Genomic DNA, 24,077 nt, shown 5'->3' with positions numbered 1-24,077 from the left:
ATGATACTGAAAAATGTCCAGGGTGTTTTGGCTCAAAGGATAAGTGGATGTCAAAGAGTCAGTAGGTTGCTGGTTGATTCCCATCATGTGAGAGAGAATTTTAAAGAGACATGTTTTAAACGAATGTACGTGTCTGCTTTGCTTCTATAGTTCGTATTTGAGATACTGTAATGGGTTTTGTCCATCTGTTCAGATGATGTTCTTTAGATGCCCAACTGTTAAGATGTTGTTGAAACATACAGGTGGCTTTAGCTCAAGGTGTAAATGGATGGCAACCAAACTGAAGGTCTGTGGTTTGATTCTATCTATATCTTATGGAACTAACGAGGCTGGGGTAATTGTGGTGTTAAAAACTGATAGATGTGCTGGTAGCCATGGACAGTCACTCCTTGTGATGAGATAAACAAATGCTCTTTAACAATATATTGTTGTCCCCTTGTAACTTTAATTCTAAACCTAATATACGGAGAAAGCTGTCCCACAAAACATTTAATGGCAAGTATCTGGCTGTTTGGCTCGAAGGGTAAATGGATGTCTATGGGTCAGAAGGATTTTGGTTCAAGACCCAGCATGGCAAAGTGTGAGAAATGATGCAATATGGAAAGCAAGACGGTGTAATGTAAAACTGGGACTCTTTGTGTGTACCAAAAAGCCAGGCAGGCAGGTGTATGGGTGGGCAGAGAGAGAGAGACACACAATCACACGAACCAACTCGAAAACTAAAAATAAGATAGGTACAGGACTTTTAATGTTTTCGTTTCCTTTATTATCTTTGTGAGTTTCCTGTTTTGAGAGAATTTGGTTAAAGCGATCGGTCTATATTTATATAACTGTGACCGAGGGTTTAAATCCTGTAGTTGAACGTTTCAGGCGGTATCTTACAACATTTATATTTGTTCTTTTAACATGTAAACTACGCATGGTACTCTCTGACAAGAAAATAAAGCAAACAGATAAGATTTACTTCAGGCCAAACAACATTGCAGCAAGCATATTTTTGGGTCATTTGAGAGTCACCTTACTCCAGTAAGTCAGTAGAGTAAGATAGGGAGGAAAACATTACCCAGATTGGGATCAATATAGTATATCTTATCTTATCCAAAATGTTACAGTTGATAACAAATATTTAATAGTGGTCTTCGAACTGGCTCTGGAAATGAAAAATAATTGGACTAATTCAATTAACAGACATTTTAAATAAATAAATAAAAAGAACAATATGACAATTAAATAAATGAATTTGCAAAAGTTGTTCTGCTTTTTTAATTATTAGACAAATGGCACATGTACAATTTCTTGCAGTCAAACAAACCATTCATTTATTTGTATATGACGTCATTGGTTCGGGCCGACGCCCTACGTGGTGACGTCACATGTGGGCGACTGTTTTGACGTTCAGTTGGCGCTTAGTAGGAAATACAAGAAGAATAAGAAGAAGGTGGCAAAAGTGAGTCTTGTTTATTTTGATATTTTAATGTTTATCTATCATATAAAACCGCAGTTATCCAGCACTGTGTGAGACACGAACTGGTTCTGTGTGAGAGGGAGAACATACACACTGAGACACCGGTGTGAGAAACGGACACTCCGGGTGTAGATCTGCATTTATTGTTAGATTTAACACAGGAATATTTGATTTAATGTAATACATATAAGAGAATGAATATAAAGTCGGGGTTCACGTTTTTACAGAAGTATTTAACGAGCCAGTCTGCAGCTGCTGTGATTAGTAACCATGATTAGTGACTGTATATAAAAAGCTAGCAACTCAAGATATTACATTACATTACATTACATTGCATTTAGCTGACGCTTTTATCCAAAGCGACTTACAATAAGTGCATTCGACCAGGAAGATACAACCTTTAAGAAAACAGAATCATATAAGTACATCAGGTTTCATAGAGCCAAACATTTCAAGTGCTACTCAACTGGCATTTAGAAAGCCAGCCCTTTATTAGTATATAAGTGCTTTGTTAGTCATTCTATCGCTCGAAGTGGAGTCTAAAGAGATGAGTTTTCAGTTTGCGTCGGAAGATGTGTAAGCTATCTGCTGTCCTATTATATATTATATATATATATACAGTCTGTGGATATTATCTGATTGTTATCTATCCGTCTATCTATCTATCTATCTATCTATCTATCCCTCTCTCTCTGTCTGTCTGTCTGTCTGTCTATTTATCTATTTATCTATCTATCTGTGTGTGCAAATTGGACTGCTGATGGCATTAGAAAGGTTAATTGTATCAATATCTTTAAATAGTTATACTTAACTGTGTCCACCCTTGCAAGCATTTAGACATTAAAATAGAGTCAGAATTCATCAGGATCTTCAGCAAGAATAGTCATGATTTCTGAAAATATCTCGTTCATGTGGCATATTCAGGTATCATGGGAATTTGGAAAGTGTAATAGGAAGGATGCCCCAGAGCCACTATTTCAAGTATGCTAAGTCATCGACTCCCGCCGAAGGACTGTTCCAGGCTCCTTGGAATTCTACCGAGCCCGGCATCCTTCGTAGCGAGACATTTCGAGGCTGCACATGTGTATCCTCCGTGGTATTAAAATCCCCACAGTGCTTTGCGCACGGACCAATTTCCAAATCTTTGGCGGAAATCGCGCTCCATTTAAGGCGGGGCCTCGCATATCACGCACACCTGTTGGCCTGTTCCGACATTCTTCGTTTTCCGAGGCTAGGAAGGATTCTTGCCTCGCTTCTGAAGGACCTGTCTCGGAAGACATGTGCTACCAAGGAAGCGTCCTCGACATTGAGAAACACCCTGGGAATTACGCACATTGACTTCATCAACATTGTCGGAACAATTCACATCACAGGACAACATTTGGAATCAGTTTAAATGAGAGAAAGTTGAATAACTAAATTCTATGGCAGGTGCACATACGTGTTTTGTGAGTGAGGTTGGATGCATGTGTTGAATGAAAATGTTGATGTCCGATGTGTGCAGGTTATAGCGATTTATACATTTCCAATACAATTCAGCGCACTTTTCTTCCTTGAAAATCACCCAAAGGCTGTTTGCAAGCTATGCCATGAGTCTGAGACGGTGGAAATATGATCATATCACGCAAAGTCAAGAAGGAGACAATTACGAAAAATAGGGCGACTCGATGAAAATGCTTAAAGTGGACCTATCATGCTATGTTTGAATAATATAGTGTAGGACCATATTTATAGTTTTTATTTTTCAAAACACCAAACAGATCATGCATTTTAGCCCTTCCTCATTTCACTCAATTGAACACTGTCTTTGCATGGGCTGATTCTGTGAGAACAGCACCATCTACAGGCCTGGCATATGTACTACAGCGTCTCCAGCGCTTTCCAACGGCAATATCCGTGGCTGTCTCCTGATTGGTGGAGTTGGCCCAATAGCCGTAGCGCCACTTCTGTGACTACATAAAAGTGTTCAAATCTGGATCAGTCTGTATCAGATCCATTGCAGCCCCTTTTTTAGAGATTTGGGTATGGAGGAATATAGAGAGGGTTGTGTTTTCTGACACTTGGTGAGTTCCCTGGAACACCGGGGACACATGTTCATTTATAAAAGACGTACAAAAGTGCATTTTGCATGATAGGTCCTCTTTAAAGTATGAAGAGTGTGTGTGTAGCTTGGCATGAGCATATGAGCTCAAATTTCAAATTTTGTTTCAAATTTTGTTTGTTTGTTTTTGTTTCAAATTTCAAATTTCTTCACTATTATCTGTAAAGCGTCTTTGAGCACCTGTAAAAGCGCTAACAAATTAAATCTATTATTATTATTATTATTAAATGTGATTCCCATTTGTTTTATTTGCTTCATTCGATTAAGTCTGAGTTTGTTGTTGTTGTTTGTTCTTCAGGTGCTTCAGAGATGCAGTCTGGTTCAGGTTCTCCGGGATCTGGGAAGAAGTCAGTCAGAAGATCCCCCCGTCTGTCTCCTCAGGTCTGTCAGCTGACACACACACACACACACACACACACACACACACACACACACACACACACACACACACACACACACACACACACACACGCGCGCAGGTCTGTCAGCGGCAGGTTGGAACATGTAAACATATCACCTAACCCGATTCATTCATTAACAAAAATCAGTAAAATAATTATTGCTTCAGCTTTCAATCATTTACCTGAGTTGGAGTTTGAGCTCAGGTCCTCCTGTCTATGTTTCGTGTTAATACATGAACAACTTATACTTTTCAGTCCGACTTCAACAGGATTCAACGACAGAGCAGCTCTTTCTCTCCTGCTGTTTTCTCTTTATTTTATTGTCCTTAATTATTCTTAAAAACGTTTTCTTCCTCTTTTTTTTTTTGCCACTTGTGGGAGCAAAAATGTATTATTATCATTTGATGTATTCATTATCATGAGCAGAGAGGTCACTGTGTGTTTAACATGTTGATGTTTGTGTTCTCAGTGCACCAGCAGCAGTGCAGAAAAGGAGGAGAGGAAAGGAGGAAGCAGTCTGCAGGAGGCGAAGAGGAGAGGAAAGATGGAGAGGGGCCGAGATGAAGACGAGGAGGAGCTGAACGACAAACTGCAAATACTGGTGAGACTCAGGCGTTATAGAATAATGTTAAAAAACCCTCTTCACGCCAGCCAGGAACAGCTGGTTTTGTATTTATATAACCTTTGTATGCATGAATGTGTTTGTGTGCAGGATCTGTCCAGCCAATCAGCAGCCAGAGGAACAGGTCTGGTTTACTCTGAGATCTTCACTCATCATAAGAACCTGTGGGACTCCAGGTAACCTGCACAGCTGCATACTTATGTTTCCTTTACAGCTTCACACCTTGCCAATGGGATAGTATTTAATACAGTTACACTTAAAGTACATTCACCCAGAAACACTTTGAGGGTGCACCAAACCACCTCTGGTAGTGATCGCGTTGAACACAATCTAACTTCAACTGCGTGGGTGGAAATGTGTGATTGATCTTCTCCAAATAAGATTGCATTTCAACACGTAAACTAGTTTTAATTATAGATGTCCCGATCCGATCACGTGATCGGGGATCGGAGCCGATCACGTGATTTTCAAAAGATCGGAATCGGGAGAAAAAAATCGGGGATCGGGATTTTTTTTTTTTTTTTTCAAATACTTTTTTTTTTTTAATTAATTGTTACAAAACAAAAATGCCCATGTTCAAGTCTTAAAGTCATCCTGAGGCCTTAGTTTTGGTTTCAAATGACACAACATCATGTATGTGTTGCTTCTTTGGGGCTTGTTTTCATAGACCTGGTTGCTTATTTCTCTCAAATCTGGCAACAGAGTGGGCAGGGCGCAGTGTCTAATTGTAGCAGTAAGCTAACGAGTACTGATAAGCTTTATTTTGTTTTGATCCAATGCTGCACAACTGAACTGATCCAATGCTGCTGTGAAAAAAAGAAGCTATATCCATGTTGGATAGAATATCCAATTTAAATAAAAAAATAACCTTAAGGGATAACTTGAATGCTTTTTTTCCCTCTTAATGCATTGCATAAAGATCGGATCGGGAAAAATCGGTATCGGCAAATTGTCAAAATCAAATGATCGGAATCGGATCGGGAGCAAAAAAAGGTGATCGGGACATCCCTAGTTTTAATTCGTAAAGGTCTCCTCTGCTTTTCTCTCTAGCTATGGAAAATAAGCGATAACAAAGTCATACAATAGCTTCCTGGATGTTTAACATCTTTTATAAATATATTTGCTGTTTTTATGCTGACTCCTGCTGTTTGAGCTCGTCAGTGTGTTTGGATGTCATCATGGATACTCAGATATATTTAACTACCAGGTGTAAATGTACGGACTGAACCATATTTAGACCCTACAGTCTATGGTTGGGACATACTCTTGATACAACTGAACTTTGATTACGAGGTGTAAAGGTGAATCTGATGATTGATGGTTGTGTTTGTTGTCCAGTCATCCAGAATGTCCCGACAGAGTGACGTCCATCATGGAGGAGCTGCAGAGACAGGAGCTGCTGTCTCACTGCGTCACAGTGGAGGTCGGTCACTTTCCTGCAATCATGTATTAATAATAATAATACTTATTACATATATAAGGCATGTAATACATTGAATTCTGTGGACAATACCCACACGAGTAATTTAAACTGCGGTGGCTGTCATGGTGGGGTTGAACTTGTGACTCCCTGAAAAGGTTTTTTCTATTATAAATGGATGAATCTTAATTAGAACATCAGCTAAGTTGCATAATGTTCTCTGACGATGTTCACAGCAGCTGAACACTGATTAATCTCACAGCCGGGTGTTAACGTGAGGTGCTGGGTGAATATTGGAAAAAACAAAAGTGACACCAGGACAAGTGAGCCTTGACTTTATTAATATTTACCCACAGGTTGTCTTACATTAACAGTAACACACTTTTACATATTAAAAACCATCTCTAAGATGTTGACCAATCACAACAGAGCCGGCCAGCTAACCAATCAGAGCAGACTGGGCTCTGGTTTCAGACAGAGGGGGAAAAGAGGTGCTGCAGCACAGGCAGTATGAGAACAATAAAGAGCTTTTTGAACATTAAAGCATGGAGACATGTTCCAGTAGAGACACTACATACTGATATACACCTGGACATCAGCAGGAGAGGACTCTTTAAAGTAGAGACACTACATACTGATATACACCTGAACATCAGCAGGAGAGGACTCTTTAAAGTAGAGACACTACATACTGATACACACCTGAACATCATCAGGAGAGGACTCTTTAAAGTAGAGACACTACATACTGATATACACCTGAACATCAGCAGGAGAGGACTCTTTAAAGTAGAGACACTACATACTGATATACACCTGAACATCAGCAGGAGAGGACTCTTTAAAGTAGAGACACTACATACTGATATACACCTGAACATCAGCAGGGGAGGACTCTTTAAAGTAAAGACACTACATACTGATATACACCTGAACATCAGCAGGAGAGGACTCTTTAAAGTAGAGACACTACATACTGATATACACCTGAACATCACCAGGAGAGGACTCTTTAAAGTAGAGACACTACATACTGATATACACCTGAACATCAGCAGGAGAGGATTCTTTAAAGTAGAGACACTACATACTGATATACACCTGAACATCAGCAGGAGAGGACTCTTTAAAGTAGAGACACTACATACTGATATACACCTGAACATCAGCAGGAGAGGACTCTTTAAAATAGAGACACTACATACTGATATACACCTGAACATCAGCAGGAGAGGACTCTTTAAAGTAGAGACACTACATACTGATATACACCTGAACATCATCAGGAGAGGACTCTTTAAAGTAGAGACACTACATACTGATATACACCTGAACATGTGCAGGAGAGGACTCTTTAAAGTAGAGACACTACATACTGATATACACCTGAACATCAGCAGGAGAGGACTCTTTAAAATAGAGACACTACATACTGATATACACCTGAACATCAGCAGGAGAGGACTCTTTAAAGTAGAGACACTACATACTGATATACACCTGAACATCATCAGGAGAGGACTCTTTAAAGTAGAGACACTACATACTGATATACACCTGAACATGTGCAGGAGAGGACTCTTTAAAGTAGAGACACTACATACTGATATACACCTGAACATCAGCATAGTAGGGCCCCTCTAAGCAGCTGAATACTGTGTGTAGTTTGCATCCGCTGCCTATTACACCAGGCTGTCACTGGTTGCCAGCACAATGGCACTAATGTCGATAATGCTCCATGGAAATAGAAAATCCACTGTATTTGAGAGGTTTTACGGTAATTCTCAATGCGTTTAGGTTCTTATGCTTCAACTGTCTGTTTCAGCCCAGAGAAGCTGCAGAAGAAGAGCTGCTGCTCTCTCACACGTGAGTTGCAAACACTTAAAAAATGGTTAATATTTAATGTGTCTGAAGTTGTACTTTAATCTACTTTACCTTCCTGTGTGTGTCTGTAGGAAACAATATGTGGATTTGATGAGGTCGACGCAGACGATGACAGAAAGTGAACTTCAAACTCTGTCAGAGAAATACGACTCGGTGTACATTCATCCTGTAAGAGCACACACACACACACACACACACACACACACACACACACACACACACACACACACACACACACACACACAATATTAACTTGGCTTTACAGGAAAAAAACAGTCCAAAAATACATACTGTATATCTGTAAATATGTACAGTATATGCATATTCTTTAAACATCAAATATATATATTTTTTAATTGAATAAATGTTAACATTATAAAAAAAAACGTAATGTGAAATTTAACACAACTGTAAATGAATTGGTAAATAACATTTAAATGAAACTGTATATAAAATAACTCTTAAATCCTGTAAATAAAACAAATTAGTTACCTGCTGCAAATTCAAAAAAATCCATTTCTGTTTATAACATTTTTCTCTGATGTGTGTGTGTCAGGAGTCTTTCCAGGTGTGTGTGAAGGGGGTGGGTTCAGTCCTGCAGCTGGTCGATCAGGTGATGACCTCTGAACTCAGGAACGGATTTGCCGTCGTCAGGTAACAACTGCAGCTTCTGGTGGTGCGTTCAGGTGTTCCTCGTTAACAAGAACTTCAGCTTCCTAAAACATGTTCCTCCCTTCCTCTCTGTCAGACCCCCAGGTCATCACGCTCAGTCTGACATGTCAAACGGTTTCTGCATCTTCAACAACGTGGCGATCGCAGCACGATACGCTCAGACCAGACACTCCGTCCGCAGGTAGGTGTGTGTGTGTGTTTGTGCGTGTGTGTGTCATTTTCTGTCAAAGTTTTATTCCAACATTGATTATCATTCTGAACTTTCATTCAACATGTATAAAAAGTGACAATACCCTAAAAACCGTAACAGCAAGTCTTATTGTTCCTTTAAACATGATGTGTGTGTGTGTGTGTCTGTGTGTGTGTTGTGTGTGTCTGTGTGTGTGTGTGTGTGTGTGTTGTGTGTGTCAGGGTGTTGATAGTGGACTGGGATGTTCATCACGGTCAGGGTATCCAGTACCAGTTCAAGGACGACCCCAGGTAAACTCCTGATCAAATCAAATACCGGTTACAAATTCTCAAAGAACATAACAAACACTGACAATAAAATCCACCAAGTTAATAGTGTGTGTGTGTGTGTGTGTGTGTGTGTGTGTGTGTGTGTGTGTGTGTGTGTGTGTGTGTGTGTGTGTGTGTGTGTGTGTGTGTGTGTGTGTGTGTGTGTGTGTGTGTGTGTGTGTGTGTGTGTGTGTGTGTGTGTGTGTGTGTGTGTGTGTGTGTGTGTGTGTGTGTGTGTGTGTGTGTGTGTGTGTGTGTGTGTGTCAGTGTCCTGTACTTCAGTGTGCACAGGTACGAGGAGGGGTCTTTCTGGCCTCACCTGTCGGAGTCTGACAGTCAGTTTGTCGGCAGCGGACGAGCTGAAGGCAGAAACATCAACCTGCCCTGGAACAAGGTGCACACTTCACACTGCTCGGGAAACAGAATATTCTGGTCGGATATTCAGATATAGACCTTGTGGAAAATGCCAATATCATTTGGGTTTGAGGATTATTTGGAAATGTAGAGCTTTCAAAACTTAATCAACCCCAATCAAGACTTGAATGCTCTGTATAGTGCAGTTTGCGACACACAGTCTCACACAGTCTTTTTCTTGGCCAGCTTTGTTGTTTATACACGAAACACAAAAGCCTTCAGTGTGCAAAGATGGAGTAAAGATGCATTAAAAAAGACATAGATATCAACAGGTATTTCCACAATACCAACCTTTTCTAGAAGGATCAAATAGAGAGGGTTTGATAGCACAGGTTTACAAGTAAGCCACAAAAACTGATTTACTCAGAGTATACACGAGTACATATAAAGGGGAGTGTTAGCTTAATATTAATACATTTGTATTCGCTATATAAACAGCTTTGTTGCAGTATCCTGAATAAGGGCAAATACTGTATATTTTGTGCAAGAAATTGTTGTCACTCTTTACTTTTCACACCTCTTAAAACCCTGTCCTGTGTCATGGATCCTGCAGACGGGGATGACAGACGCTGATTACATCGCAGCTTTTCAACAACTGCTGCTGCCCGTAGCCTACGAGGTAACACCGGACAGAACGAGGAAACATCTTGCTGTTTATAAACGAGTAACACTGATATATCTAATGTGTAAATATTTGTGTGTATTTTCAGTTTCAGCCTCAGCTGGTCCTGGTCTCTGCTGGATTCGATGCTGCCGTCGGAGATGAGAAGGTGAAAACTCCACTGACCTCGGAGCACTGACTAAAATGAGTATTCATTCATTGGTTTAATAATAACTTAATCTGTGTGTGTGTGTGTGTGTGTGTGTGTGTGTGTGTGTGTGTGTGTGTGTGTGTGTGTGTGTGTGTGTGTGTGTGTGTGTGTGTGTGTGTGTGTGTGTGTGTGTGTGTGTGTGTGTGTGTGTGTGTGTGTGTGTGTGTGTGTGTGTGTGTGTGTGTGTGTGTGTGTGTGTGTTCAGGGCGGGATGTGTGTGAATCCTCAGTGTTTCCACGTTCTGACTCACATGTTGATGAGTTTGGCAGAAGGTCGACTTGTTCTCGCTCTCGAGGTAAAATCCCTTTCACATCATCAGTGTATGTATGCTGTATACTTTTTACTCATTGTGTGTGTGTGTGTGTGTGTGTGTGTGTGTGTGTGTGTGTGTGTGTGTGTGTGTGTGTGTGTGTGTGTGTGTGTGTGTGTGTGTGTGTGTGTGTGTGTGTGTGTGTGTGTGTGTGTGTGTGTGTGTGTGTGTGTGTGTGTGTGTGTGTGTGTAGGGGGGTTATAACCTGCAGTCGACAGCAGAGGGCGCTGCAGCGTGTGTCAGAGCTCTGCTGGGAGGAGCCTGCCCTTTCCTGACTCCGCCCTACGCTCCGTCTGACAGGTAACATCTGGAACACCTGAGACACACCTGAGCTCATCAATAACTGCTGCTATATATCTGACCACCTGTGTCTGTCTGTCTGTCTGTCTGTCTGTCTGTCTGTCTGTCTGTCTGTCTGTCTGTCTGTGTGTGTGTGTGTGTGTCTGTGTGTGTGTCAGTGCTCTGCAGTCCATCTCTCAGACGGTCTCAGCTCTGTATCCTCACTGGGCCTCTCTGCAAACACTCGGTGAGAGTTTTATTATTTATTAGTAGAGAGTTAGGGATCCGGTACGTTTATAACACAATGTTTTCTCTTTACATCCAGGATGTCAAATGATGTTTAACAAACGTCCTGTTCTCTTAATTTTTCTGTTGCAGAAGGCAGCCGATTGGCTGAGGGGCGTGTCATCAGAGCAACAGCCAATGAGAAAAGCACAAAGCACACTGAGCCGCCTCCCTCGGTTGCCAAGACAACAGGACTGGTTTATGATGAGAAGATGATGGAGCACCTGAACCTGTGGGACAGGTGAGTGACCTCCACCTGCAGATACACTCTATATGTATATTATATATATAAAGTAACAGCAGGACACATTTTAAATTTCTAAATGACAACTTTTTTTGCTTTTTTATTTTCGGGAGACATGTTGCTACATTACCTTTTTATTGTTTGTGTATTTAAGCAGTAGGAGATCTGAGAGCTTGTGTAGGATCATGCAACACAGTTCTAATGATATTTATATACTGTCTATGTAAGATTGTAATCATATGAATAAACCTTGTCTCCGCAGACATCACCCTGAACAGCCTCAGAGGATCTTTAAAATCTTCTCCAAACATCAGCAGCTGGGATTGGTCGGTCGTTGCAAACGGATACCAGTTCGCCTAGCAACAGAGGAGGAGCTGTCCACCTGTCACAGGTATGTACACATTTAGAGAGATCATACGAAAAAATATCTGTTGTAGGCCTGAACCTGTCAGAAAATAAGTGTGTGTGTGTGTGTGTGTGTGTGTGTCCGGTGCAGTGTGCAGCACATCAAGCAGATGAAGGCCACAGCAGAGATGAAGCCCAGAGATCTGAACAAACTGAGTCTGGAGTTTAACTCCATCTTCATCAACAACCAGAGCTACCAGTGCGCTCTGCTGGCGGCAGGAGGCTGCTTCAGCGCTGTGGAGAGGATCCTCTCAGGAGAGGTAACACACGCACGCACGCACGCACGCACACACACACACACACACACACACACACGTTCACTCACATACATCACTTTGCTTTGAGTACAGAGTACATGTTGTTTGTCGAACTGTACCAAACACCACATAAATACTACTAAAAAGTTCTAGACGTGTGTTTATGTTGGATTAGATTCGACTTTATTGAACAAAGAAATGAAGTTCGCATCCAACAGGAAATACATTATTGCATGTGTGCATAGTCCTCCTTCCCCTGGAAACTCCCGGAGAAAACGGTTTAAAATAGCCAATGTAGAAAATAGATTGAAGTAGAAGAAAAATTGAGGAAACAGAAACTGACAGCAGATTGTTTTCGGAAAGACATTTTGGTGAACTATTATGGTAATATAATACAAAATGAGTTATTGGTTCAGTGCTGAGGTCGCGTTACTGCACATAGAGTATGTGCTGTGCGGCTCAGGGTGAGACATGGTACGCTTTACAGATTGTGTTATGAGCTATCGGCCTGTATAAATAAAATTATTGATTGACATGTTCCTGTTTCCTCTCCAGGTGAGTAACGGCGTGGCGATCGTCCGTCCTCCCGGTCATCACGCAGAGAAAGACTCTCCGTGTGGTTTCTGTTTCTTCAACACGGCAGCGGTCACAGCTCGCCACGCACAAAAAATATCCCATGATGCACCGCTGCGAGTCCTCATCCTGGACTGGGACGTTCACCACGGCAACGGGACGCAGCACATGTTCGAGGACGACGACAGGTGAGCATTAAAGTGATTTAAAGTCGACTTAATCAAATGTGTGTGACTTGGAGTTGAAGTGACGATGGATTTCTCTCTGTCTCAAGCGTCCTGTACATCTCGCTCCATCGCTATGACAACGGATCGTTCTTCCCGTCCTCATTGGACGCCGCCCCGGACAGGGTGGGCGTGTCTAAAGGGGCGGGGTTTAACGTCAACGTGGCGTGGAGCGGCGGGCGGATGGGCGACTCCGACTACCTCGCTGCCTTTCACAGTGTCATCATGCCGATCGCCACCGAGGTAACACACACACACACACACACACACACACACACACACACACATACATAAACACACAGGAACACACTCTGATTGGTCTACTCTCTCCCCGCAGTTTAACCCCGGTCTGGTTCTGGTGTCGGCCGGGTTCGATGCAGCTCGAGGGGATCCACTGGGGGGGTACAATATGACGCCGGAGGGATACGCCCACCTGACTCACCTGCTGATGTCACTGGCTGGGGGGCGGGTCCTACATATACTGGAGGTACACACACACGCACACACACACACACACACACACACACACACACACACACACACACACACACAAACTTATGACATGGATTTGATGATTATGTGAAATAATCCTGTGACGGTCAAATTGACACTATAATGATATGTATATACTATTTTATTTGCATATGATGTTATATTTATCTTAATTAATAACCATATAATTAAATTTTCCATTAAAGAAAAGTTACAAAATGTTTGTTCATAAAATGTCATCTTACCTACATGATTATTGCAATAGTTTGGATTCACAGCAAAGATATGACGCTATTTTGAACAAGAAATTAATGATAATAACGTATATATTTATCTTTGGTGGAGGCAGACAAAGGGGAAATAGAAAGAAACGGAAATGATTTGAAGATGCTGGATTATTTACACAATTGTATTAAGTTAACATGATACAAATATTTTGTGTTAAAAAATATTTAAAAACTAAATGTACATGACATTTCTCTTTTTCTCAGGGAGGTTATAACCTGTCATCCATCTCTGACTCCATGGCGATGTGCACAAGCGTGTTGCTAGGAGACCCTCCTCCCTCTTTGGCGACGCCCCTCCCCCCTCCTCATCACAACGCCGTGGCAACGATCAACGAGGTCATCCGACACCACGCCCCCTACTGGAAGTCGCTACGGATACGCAGTCAGTTATTTTGAAATCAATTCAATTTGTTTCTTTTTTGTTTCATTTTATTAACTTTATTACTTTTTTTTCAGTCCCAGAGTCTGTCCGGGTGTCCCTGCCTTCCCTAAAGCATCGTGGGAAACGTATTTTTAAAGGAAAAGGCAAGAAGTCAGAGCAAGGCAGCACAAACAAACCACCTCTGCCCCCTACAGAACCAGAGAAAACAACAGTAAATATGAAAGCACTTTTGTAGATTAAAATTAGAAGAAAAGGAAAAAAAAATCTAAAATTGTGTGTCTCCTAATTGTTGTTTTTCTAGTCCAATCAGACGGAGTGTGGTCTCGAGCTGCTCACGCAGGGATTGGCCGGTTTGGACATCAGTCAAACTTCAGCCAATCACACTCCTGCTAAATCCACAGAAGTGGGCGGGGCCAGGCCAAAGGTACGGCAAAGCCCGGAGAAGGTGGAGTCATCTGCAGTGACACCTGAGAACAGCCAATCAGCTGACAGTACACAACCTCAGGTGAGCAGGAAGTCAGATTTTTATAGTTTTGAATATAATAATAATAATAAATGTTATTTATATAGCGCTTTTCCTGGTGCTCAAAGCGTTTAAAATATAGATTATAAATTCCTAATAAATATTTACATATATTGAATATACATAAACAAGAACAAAATGTTGATTTATATCAATAAAGTAAAGAATACACGGATCCATTTTTTAAATATCACTTTTGGTACATTAAATGGCATTTTAATTTCATTAGCTTTCGGCTGTTCTCATTCTCCATAACCTCTCCGGTCTGTTAGTCTTATAAAAAATCGTATAACTTTTCTCATGTTTTTTACACATTTTTAACATGGCAGGATGTTGCCGTGGCAGCTCCAGAGTCGGTTGCCCCTGGAGACAAGCCTGCCAGTGAAGAAGGGGCGGGACCGGAGGAGGACGGAGCGTGTGGTTGGTCGAAGCCTCAGACGTCTCTGGAGCTGACGTGTGGAGGACAGGCGGATGTGAGAGAATATTTTTTATGATTCTTTTTTGTATAACCTCATATATATATTTATAACCCCATATTTTAATGGTGGTGCACTGATGCAGTTTTTTGTATTGACTGGGAAGTTAGCTCCTCCCTGGTTCCCTGGGATTTTTGATTTTTGCAGAAAAGAAGCTCTGTTGCCAACACTCGTTTATGACCTTTAGGTATTTTGTTCAGCAGGATCATCTCCACATATTAACACTACTTTAGGATGTTTTAAGTGTAGATGCAATCACAAGCTAACATTAAGCTATTAGGCTTCTTCATTATGGTCACATAAGCTAAAGGCGGCTAATGTTCTGCATTATGATGTGTAGTCATCTCATTTAGACACTTGTAAAATAAATAAAAGCTTCAGACATTTACCAGTGACGTATTTAATGTTAAAAAACCTCTTAAACTTGTTTTAACCACAGAACTTATTTCAGGCTTCTAAAGAAAAACACCAAAAGGCTAACTCATTTCTGAGTTTGTATGTCTCATTCCTGGACCACTATGTTATCTTGTTCTTTATATCTACCGTCTATCTTCACATTACCAACGTGTCTCTCTCTCTGCTGTCTGTCTTCAGACCCCTCTCTACGTGGTGGACCCTCTCTCCTGGTGTCCTCACCTGGACGTCGTTAAGCCCCTCCCCCCAGCAGGTATCAACATCTTCCAGTCGTGTAAGGACTGTGGCTCCGAGGCTGAGAACTGGATCTGTCTCACCTGCTACCAGGTGACCTGTCTCACCCCTCCATCACACACTCTGTCTCACCCCTCGATCACACACTCTGTCTCACCCCTCCATCACACACTCTGTCTCACCTGCTACCAGGTGACCTGTCTCACCCCTCCATCCCACACTCTGTCTCACCCCTCCATCACACACTCTGTCTCACCCCTCCATCACACACTCTGTCTCACCCCTCCATCACACACTGTCTCACCCCTCCATCACACACTCTGTCTCACCCCTCATCACACTCTGTCTCACCCCTCATCACACACTCTGTCTCTCCCCTCTATCACACACTCTGTCTCAGCCCTCCATCACACTCTGTCTCACCCCTCCATCAACCACTCTGTCTCACCCCTCCATCACACTCTGTCTCACCCCTCCATCACACACTCTGTCTCACCCCTCGATCACACACTCTGTCTCACCCCTCCATCACACACTCTGTCTCACCTGCTACCAGGTGACCTGTCTCACCCCTCCATCCCACACTCTGTCTCACCCCTCCATCACACACTCTGTCTCACCCCTCCATCACACACTCTGTCTCACCCCTCCATCACACACTGTCTCACCCCTCCATCACACACTCTGTCTCACCCCTCATCACACTCTGTCTCACCCCTCATCACACACTCTGTCTCTCCCCTCTATCACACACTCTGTCTCAGCCCTCCATCACACTCTGTCTCACCCCTCCATCAACCACTCTGTCTCACCCCTCCATCACACTCTGTCTCACCCCTCCATCAAACACTCTGTCTCACCCCTCCATCACACACTCTGTCTCACCCCTCATAACACTCTTTCTCACCCCTCATCACACACTCTGTCTCTCCCCTCCATCAAACACTCTGTCTCACCCCTCCATCACACACACTGTCTCACCCCTCATCACACTCTTTCTCACCCCTCATCACACACTCTGTCTCTCCCCTCCATCAAACACTCTGTCTCACCCCTCCATCACACACTCTGTCTCACCCCTCCATCACACTCTGTCTCACTCCTCATCACACACTCTGTCTCTGCCCTCCATCACACACTCTGGCTCACCCCTCCATCACACTATGTTTCACCCCTCCATCACACTCTGTCTCACTCCTCATCACACACTCTGTCTCTGCCCTCCATCACACACTCTGTCTCACCCCTCCATCACACACTCTGTCTCACCCCTCCATCACACACTCTGTCTCACACACTCTGTCTCACACACCCTGTCTCACACACTCTGTCTCACCCCTCATCACACACTCTCTCACCCCTCCATCACACATTCTGTCTCACCCCTCCATCACACACTCTGTCTCACACACCCTGTCTCACACACTCTGTCTCACCCCTCATCACACACTCTCTCACCCCTCCATCACACACTATGTCTCACCCCTCCATCACACACTCTGTCTCACACACTCTGTCTCACACACCCTGTCTCACACACTCTGTCTCACCCCTCATCACACACTCTCTCACCCCTCCATCACACATTCTGTCTCACCCCTCATCACACACTCTGTCTCACACACTCTGTCTCACCCCTCATCACACACTCTGTCTCACACACTCTGTCTCACCCCTCATCACACACTCTGTCTCACCCCTCATCACACACTCTGTCTCACATGTTGATGAAGTAAGGCGTCTCACCTGCTGTCCTCCTGTCTCAGGTGTTCTGCGGTCGTTATGTTAACGAGCACATGGTGACTCACGGCGTTGTGTCTGAGCACCCGATGGTGCTGAGCTTCTGTGACCTGTCCGTGTGGTGCTACCTGTGTGAGGCCTACGTGCACAACCAGGTGAGGCTTTATTAGTTTTATTGATATTATTATTATCATTATTATTATTATTGTATTTCTTTTCAAAACTTTTATTGGGTTTTTTACTAATATAATATATTAATGCTATTATTATTTTATGGCATTTATAATGATATGATTTGTATTTTGTATTTGTTCCATGAGCACAGACAATAAACATATTGGTTCTGAGGTTAACTTTATTATTTTATATGTTTTAATATTATTCTTAACATTTGAGGTTAAGAGATTTTATATGTATTTTTTATAAAATGTATGAAAATAAAGGATTTGTGTTATTTCTAATTCCCCCTTAGAATGTTTCTATTAAAGATTCAGTACTTATATGTCTTGTTTTATTGTTTTTAAAGTTGAAATACCTTTATTTGGGAGCTATTCCAAGATATATTAAACTTCACAGTAAATACAGCACTAATATAAAGTACTTTATTATTATTATTATTATTATTATTATATTTATCATTATTGTTATATTAATAATAACACATATTTTACCTAAATAAACGCGTACACTTTTTGTTCCTTTAGATTCTGTATGAAGCTAAGAACTCAGCCCACTGCGCCAAATTTGGAGAGGAGATTCCTCCATGGAGCTGAGAGGAAGACGAGGAGGTGACTGAAAATGGGAGAACATGATGAAGAAGAGATTTAGGTGAAGAGGAGGAGATGAAGATAAGGATACAGGTGTACAAATCTGAATTAGGCATGGGCGGTATCATTTTTTTCATACTGTCATACCTTGCTGACATCATACCGTGGTATACGGTATATGACGGTATCAGTCCCAATTTAAGGGGTACTTTCTCCCCCAAACAATTTTTTTACTCACTATATCAACAGCCAGCCCCACCAAAAATATTTTCCACCAGCCGCCACTGACGGTATGACTTGGGTCGACTTGAGTGAGGTGGCGTTCGGCGGCAAATAGATGTTTCGAACGGTATATTATATGTTCGGTGTAAAATGCAGCCCGAGCCGGTAGACGCTCGCAAAGTGCCGCGACGTGCGCGCAAGTGCTGCATACATGACACATTGTGCAAATGGCACATTTTGAGATCGGATACAGGACGCGTTTGTAGATGTCCGACGTTGTTTCCATAGTGAGCTAAGTTAACAATATATCTTCATACATAAAGATTTTCCGGGAGTAAATACTTGACTTATGTAAACTGTGTTCGTTATTCTCCCGACCAGGAGAGAAGCTTTAAAAGGAGACTAAATGGAGTCTCTGTGAAAGTTCAATTGGGTACTTTAATTAAAAAAGGCTCGGGTTGGTCACAAGCATGATATTGTTCAGTCAGACAAACGGCTGTGATCCGCTCCTCGTTAGGGAAGCCAAGAGCTGGATCTCTCCTCCGGTGCTGTTATATATCCTCTGCTTGCTCCTCCCCGCCAGCCGGCTCGCCTCGTCTCCAATGTCCGTTTTTGCATTTAAACAGAGGATAGGTTCTTTTCACATCCAATATATGCTCAACACGCCTTTTCTCCTCATATTCTCTTTCATCACTTTTCATTTAACACATTCTAAACGCTGTAATCAATACTCTAAAAAATACTTCTCGGCTCGTTTGGTTTCCGGTCATTCCGGATGTTGTCACATGCTACTCTCGTCTGTAAACAATAATGTATTCAAATAAACTGTACCTTCATTTAATATTCAGCATGGTAGTATCTCGACATCTATAGTTGTAGCGTTAAATCAGTAGGCTTCGGTTTGCACCACTCCATATCATTTCGCTACTAAATTCACCTCTTTAGGAAATCGTATATTAGCCACATGCTACATGCGTAGATGAAGGATTTTCAGAATAAAAGCTTAACTGCTTGTGCACAAGAATTTCTGGTTTTTCAGTATAAAAGAGCATTAAAACTGACGGCACGTTTAAACTACATTTCCCCATTAAAACATTGATTTTAATTTCTAACACTTATTGAATAAAGTTTGCTATATTCACTAACTAGTTTGGCAATATTATTCCGTGCATGTGTTAAAAACCTTATTTCCATTTGATTCATTGGATTACTCGCGTGAATGTTTAGCACGTAAATGCTTTCGTTTTTAAAACCGTCCGACCTCGACTACAAAACCATCAACCAGTTGCATAGGATTAAAAAATGTCAACACTCACTCACCCCGTCTTAAACATTCCCAAAGAAGTGCCTCCGTCTCTCGTTGTGCTGGATGAAGTCACTGGCAACGAGTAAACCCAAAATAGTCCCAAACAGGCGCAGAGGCATTTTTCTTCTTTACTAGTTGTCCGAGTTCGGGGCCGGCAAATGCTGCCGCCATCTTGCTCAGCTCTGTGCTGAGCTCTGAGAGCGGGAAAGACGGACTGCCCTCCCCTGCCCTCTGCTGGCGCGTGCTGTGCATTACAACCAATGTCGTCCCTGTCAAAACTCCGTGTCAGTGTAATAGAATGAAACGCATCTATGATTTGGCGCACAGTCTGTGACGTCACGGTATTGAAAATCATACCGACGGTATTTCGAAATACCCTGGTATACCGTAATACCGTCATACCGCCCAAGCCTAATCTGAATGTTGTTCCTGTTTTTCTGTCCCTCTTCTCTCAGTGTGATTGGACCTCAAATACAGTGTGTCGAAGCTGCCAAAAACAAACACATGCAGAAGTGACGGTTTATATTTTTTAACTGCAGCTCATTATCATCATCAGCACAAACTTTATCGAACAAAAAAGAGACAGCAGAGGAAGAAGAGTGGTGGCGATGTCAGAAAGAGGCCACGCCCACAAACAGTGACTCAATAACGTGAAATCTGCAGTTTTATTTTTGTTAGACTTTTTGCATGTATTTGGTTTTCTTTCATAACACACTTGGAAGATGTTTGTTTTGATTAATTACTTCCAAACTCCCATTACTTCCTGCAATATATCTGCCTTCAAAAGATGCCACAAATGGCCGATAACGATCGATGTCTAGCTCACTTTACTTTTTTAATAATTTATTACTTTGTATAATGTCAGAAAATACCTAAACCAAGTTGGTTTGTTTTGCAAACAGGTTGCCATGTTTTCTTGTTGAAAATAAGGAAAACAACTTTAAAAGAGATTAGGTAAAAAGATCATGTTCTGGGAAGAGAGAAACAGACAGAAATAAAGAATAAAAAAGGCATGATTATTTCAACGTATAATCTGCACTTTTTAATTGAATTGTTTTACTGTTTCTTTATATCACGCAGTCTGACGGTATTAGAGCATTACCTCACTTCAGAAGTGTTTGATTTTCACACCTGTTAAATATATTTGATTGTTGGAAACAAAGTTATGCATCTTTAAACTTAGCATTTAATTGTGTAGCTGCACACTCTACTGTTTTGTATTAAGGTTTCCGCTTTAGTTTGACAAGTCTGAACATTTGGTGTTTCTGTCGGTTAATTAAACTTCTGTGTTTGAATATGTTTTCTCTTTAAAGCTGAGCAAATGTGAACAAACCAGTTTGCATCGCAGGAGCGTTGAGTGTGTGCAATATTACATTTTTTTGAGCATCCTGTTTGTTTTGTTTCTATTAAAATGTTTGTATATTTATTTTCCTGCATCGGTCACTTATTATTAATGCTGGACAGATTGTTATGATACAGTTTAATAAACAGGTACATGTCTCTCTAAAGTATACTTTATATTTTCAAATATATATATTAATTACTGAACCTGGAAAGTTTTATTTTGATGTTGATTTCTGCTGAAAGAACTTCATATTTAATAACTGATTCAAACCTTTTCGGTAGATACAAGTACACATTATTTTATTATATTAAAACGTAAAACAGCTTATATTTCACCATGCTACCGTCTAGGGCAGGGTTTCTCAAACTCCGGACCTAGGTCCAGACCGAACCCTGTGTCCCATTATTAAAAAAAAAAATAAAAAAAATCTGATTCTGATGTAAATTAAAGTGGACCTATTATGCTATATTGGAAAAAATATATTGTAGGGCCATACATACAAAACATGTCTGTGAAGTTTTTTGCTTAAAATACCAAACAGTTCATCCATTGGAGCCATGCCTCATACTGCTCATACCCCTCTTTTGCAGCCCTGTTAGAGAAACGCGGATTTTGGGTCCTCAGCTTAAACAGAGGAGGCGGAACTAATGCCTGATCAGAATTCTACCGGAGATAAAGTTAAATTCTTCTGTGATAAAACGGCATCTTGTTCTAAACCACATCAAGGATTATTTCTGAAACAGTATGGAGCTCAAATGCTTTTTCTCTTGCGGTTTTATCAGAAGGTGAGTTCCTTTTTTTATTTCCTGCTTTTTAAACACATATGCTCTACACAGTACAGGTTAGCTCTGAGTGTTAGCGAGGCTTGTTAATGTAAACAAAGACAAGATTACGTCCAAAACACGTCAGGCATTGTTTCTGATAGCAATATTCTGTGGGTCCGCTTCCGATTTGACGTCAGATCCGCAGCAAATCTGTATCCGCTCGTTGTACCCCTGTTTTTTAAAAGATTTGGGTACGGAGGAAAAGAGAGGGTTTTATTTTCTGACGCTGCGTGAGTTCCCCGACGCACCGGGGACACATCTTTATGTATAAAAGACATCACAAAGTGCATTTTGCATGATAGGTCCCTTTAATGTATATTTTCTTGTGTCTGACGCGTTGTGAGAATTAACGTGCATATATATTTACTTGTGTGCGCGAGCGTGACACGAATTGCAGACCGCAAGTTAACCGCAAGTTTACCTTGACTTTCTAATGCCATAGTTCAAGCCATCATACTGTATGTATGTATTGAATGTGTGTGTGTGTATACAGGGGCGCCGTTTACCGACAGGCAAGTGCTTGGACCAGAAGGGGGCCCCCAAATAAAGTAGATTAATCCAATCCAACTTTATTTATATAGCACTTTAAAACCTCCAGACCAAAGTGCTGTACAGAGAGATACATAAAATATAAAATCACACAGCTCAGCTCACAAAACAAACTTTACTGGCATTAATCCAGACCATTGACCTTGTATAACATTCACAAGTGGACCTTTAACCAAAAAGTTTGAGTACCCCTGGTCTAGGGGCTTTTATTCTGAAACTAGCGTTGTATGGGCTACTGTGATAATATTTGTGAAAATTGTAATCATAAAGTGATGATGATGAAGGCACCGTGAAAAGCATTAACTCTTTTATTTTGAAGATAATCTTTATAAAAATAGTTAAAAAACGTATTTTCAAGGAAATGTATTTGCCAATAAAAGGTAAAGAAATTCAAATAAACAAAGTCAGATACATTTTTAAAAATATTGTGAAATTTGTATCATATAGTGAAAATCGGAAAGGCACTGACAGCGCTAGCACATACGGTGGTCACAAAGAAATTACATAAAAATATGTAATTGACAAAAGCTATGATATAATAATAAAATTAATAAACAGTATGATTGCACCTTGTATAAGGCAGATAATTCTAACCTCAAACTAAAAGGAAGAAGTCTATAAAGGAAGATGTGGTATTGCCTCCTTTTATTATAGTTTTTTATCACCACTTTTTTGCATCCCCTCCTTTTCATTTCTTCCCCCACTCGTGTCCCGTTAGCAGCCAGATGACAGTGAAAACGCTCCCGGTGTCATTACCGGATCAATTAAAGTTTTTCAGCAGTGAGCCTTCAGTGGATTGTTTTCCATCACATTGCTGAATTATAATAACTCACAGGGAGCCGTTCAGGTCAACAGCGCTGAGTCTGCAGACTCCCCAAATTAATTCATTCAGTCATTCTGCCTTTATTGATCACGAGGGAAATTTGGGTTGCGCTTCACACACTGAAAACACACAGCAGCTAATTACACAGCATACAGAAAAATCATATAAGTAAACGTCGGTGGATAAGAGCAGACAGGGAGTGCAGAGCAGTTAAAAATCTGAATATAAATGAGATACAGAGACACGAGGAGCGCGCGGCATCATTTTAATGTGCAAATGGGGTAATTGCAGTGGGTATAAACGACTCCCGGCTTCTTTTACTCAACAACATTCATGTTTTCAGTCTGCACGAATAAAATGTCATTTATTTCCTTCTTTTGAGTTTTACATCTAGGGTGTTTAGAGGACATTGGCAAAATATACCTAAGCACCTTAACTTACGTAGGCTACAAATTGTACATGAGTATTTTCCTATTTTATGCATCAGTTTTTCATCACCTTCATTAACGTTTTTCTTTATAGTTAATTATTAATGTATTAGATATGTGTTAAAGTAGCCTATAACTAAAATATGCAGCAGATTGTAAGTTGGCCTCCAGAGTTTCACTTTGTCACAAGGTATGTTACACCACCATTATGAGCTCTCTTTATGTTAATTAATGTAAGAAAAAACGTAGGGATTTACAAATAGGTAAAATATCTTAATTAACATTCCTGAACAAATATGTAAAATGATGTACAATTTGTTGATATTTTATCTGTTAAAATGTATGTTGGTTTTGCTGTGTTAAAATCCAAAATATTTCAAAAATGTTGCTAGCTTTTCA

The 24,077-nt window shown here is 41.1% G+C and overlaps 1 protein-coding gene across 4 annotated transcripts; it reads left to right on the top strand.

The window, feature by feature from the left end:
• The first annotated feature begins 1,367 nt into the window (after positions 1–1,367).
• On the top strand, positions 1,368–21,135 carry hdac6 (histone deacetylase 6). 4 transcript variants are annotated; one of them, XR_013807176.1, is made up of 30 exons: positions 1,368–1,447; positions 3,865–3,947; positions 4,437–4,568; positions 4,680–4,765; positions 5,928–6,012; positions 7,835–7,875; positions 7,965–8,061; positions 8,450–8,547; positions 8,642–8,746; positions 8,977–9,045; positions 9,331–9,457; positions 10,031–10,096; positions 10,188–10,247; positions 10,495–10,584; positions 10,793–10,899; positions 11,058–11,125; positions 11,257–11,404; positions 11,670–11,798; positions 11,904–12,072; positions 12,625–12,830; positions 12,917–13,109; positions 13,204–13,353; positions 13,850–14,027; positions 14,102–14,238; positions 14,329–14,532; positions 14,880–15,023; positions 15,621–15,767; positions 17,441–17,569; positions 18,119–18,242; positions 20,165–21,135. XR_013807176.1 is itself a non-coding variant. In XM_079675428.1 (30 exons), exons 2-29 carry the CDS (start codon positions 3,876–3,878, stop codon positions 18,185–18,187), a joined length of 3,306 nt encoding a protein of 1,101 aa, XP_079531554.1. In that variant the 5' UTR covers positions 1,368–1,447; positions 3,865–3,875; the 3' UTR covers positions 18,188–18,202; positions 20,165–21,135. The 4 variants fall into 4 exon arrangements, 3 of the variants coding, with proteins under 3 accessions (XP_079531554.1, XP_079531553.1, XP_079531555.1); XM_079675428.1 differs by having other exon boundaries at positions 18,119–18,202; XM_079675427.1 differs by having other exon boundaries at positions 18,119–21,135.
• The last annotated feature ends 2,942 nt before the right edge of the window (positions 21,136–24,077 follow it).

This window comes from Notothenia rossii (genome assembly GCF_949606895.1).
Source record: "Notothenia rossii genome assembly, chromosome: 4".
NCBI lineage: Eukaryota > Metazoa > Chordata > Actinopteri > Perciformes > Nototheniidae > Notothenia > Notothenia rossii.
The sequence above is the reverse complement of the archived record's forward strand: the minus strand, read 5'-3'. Positions and strand labels throughout refer to the sequence as shown.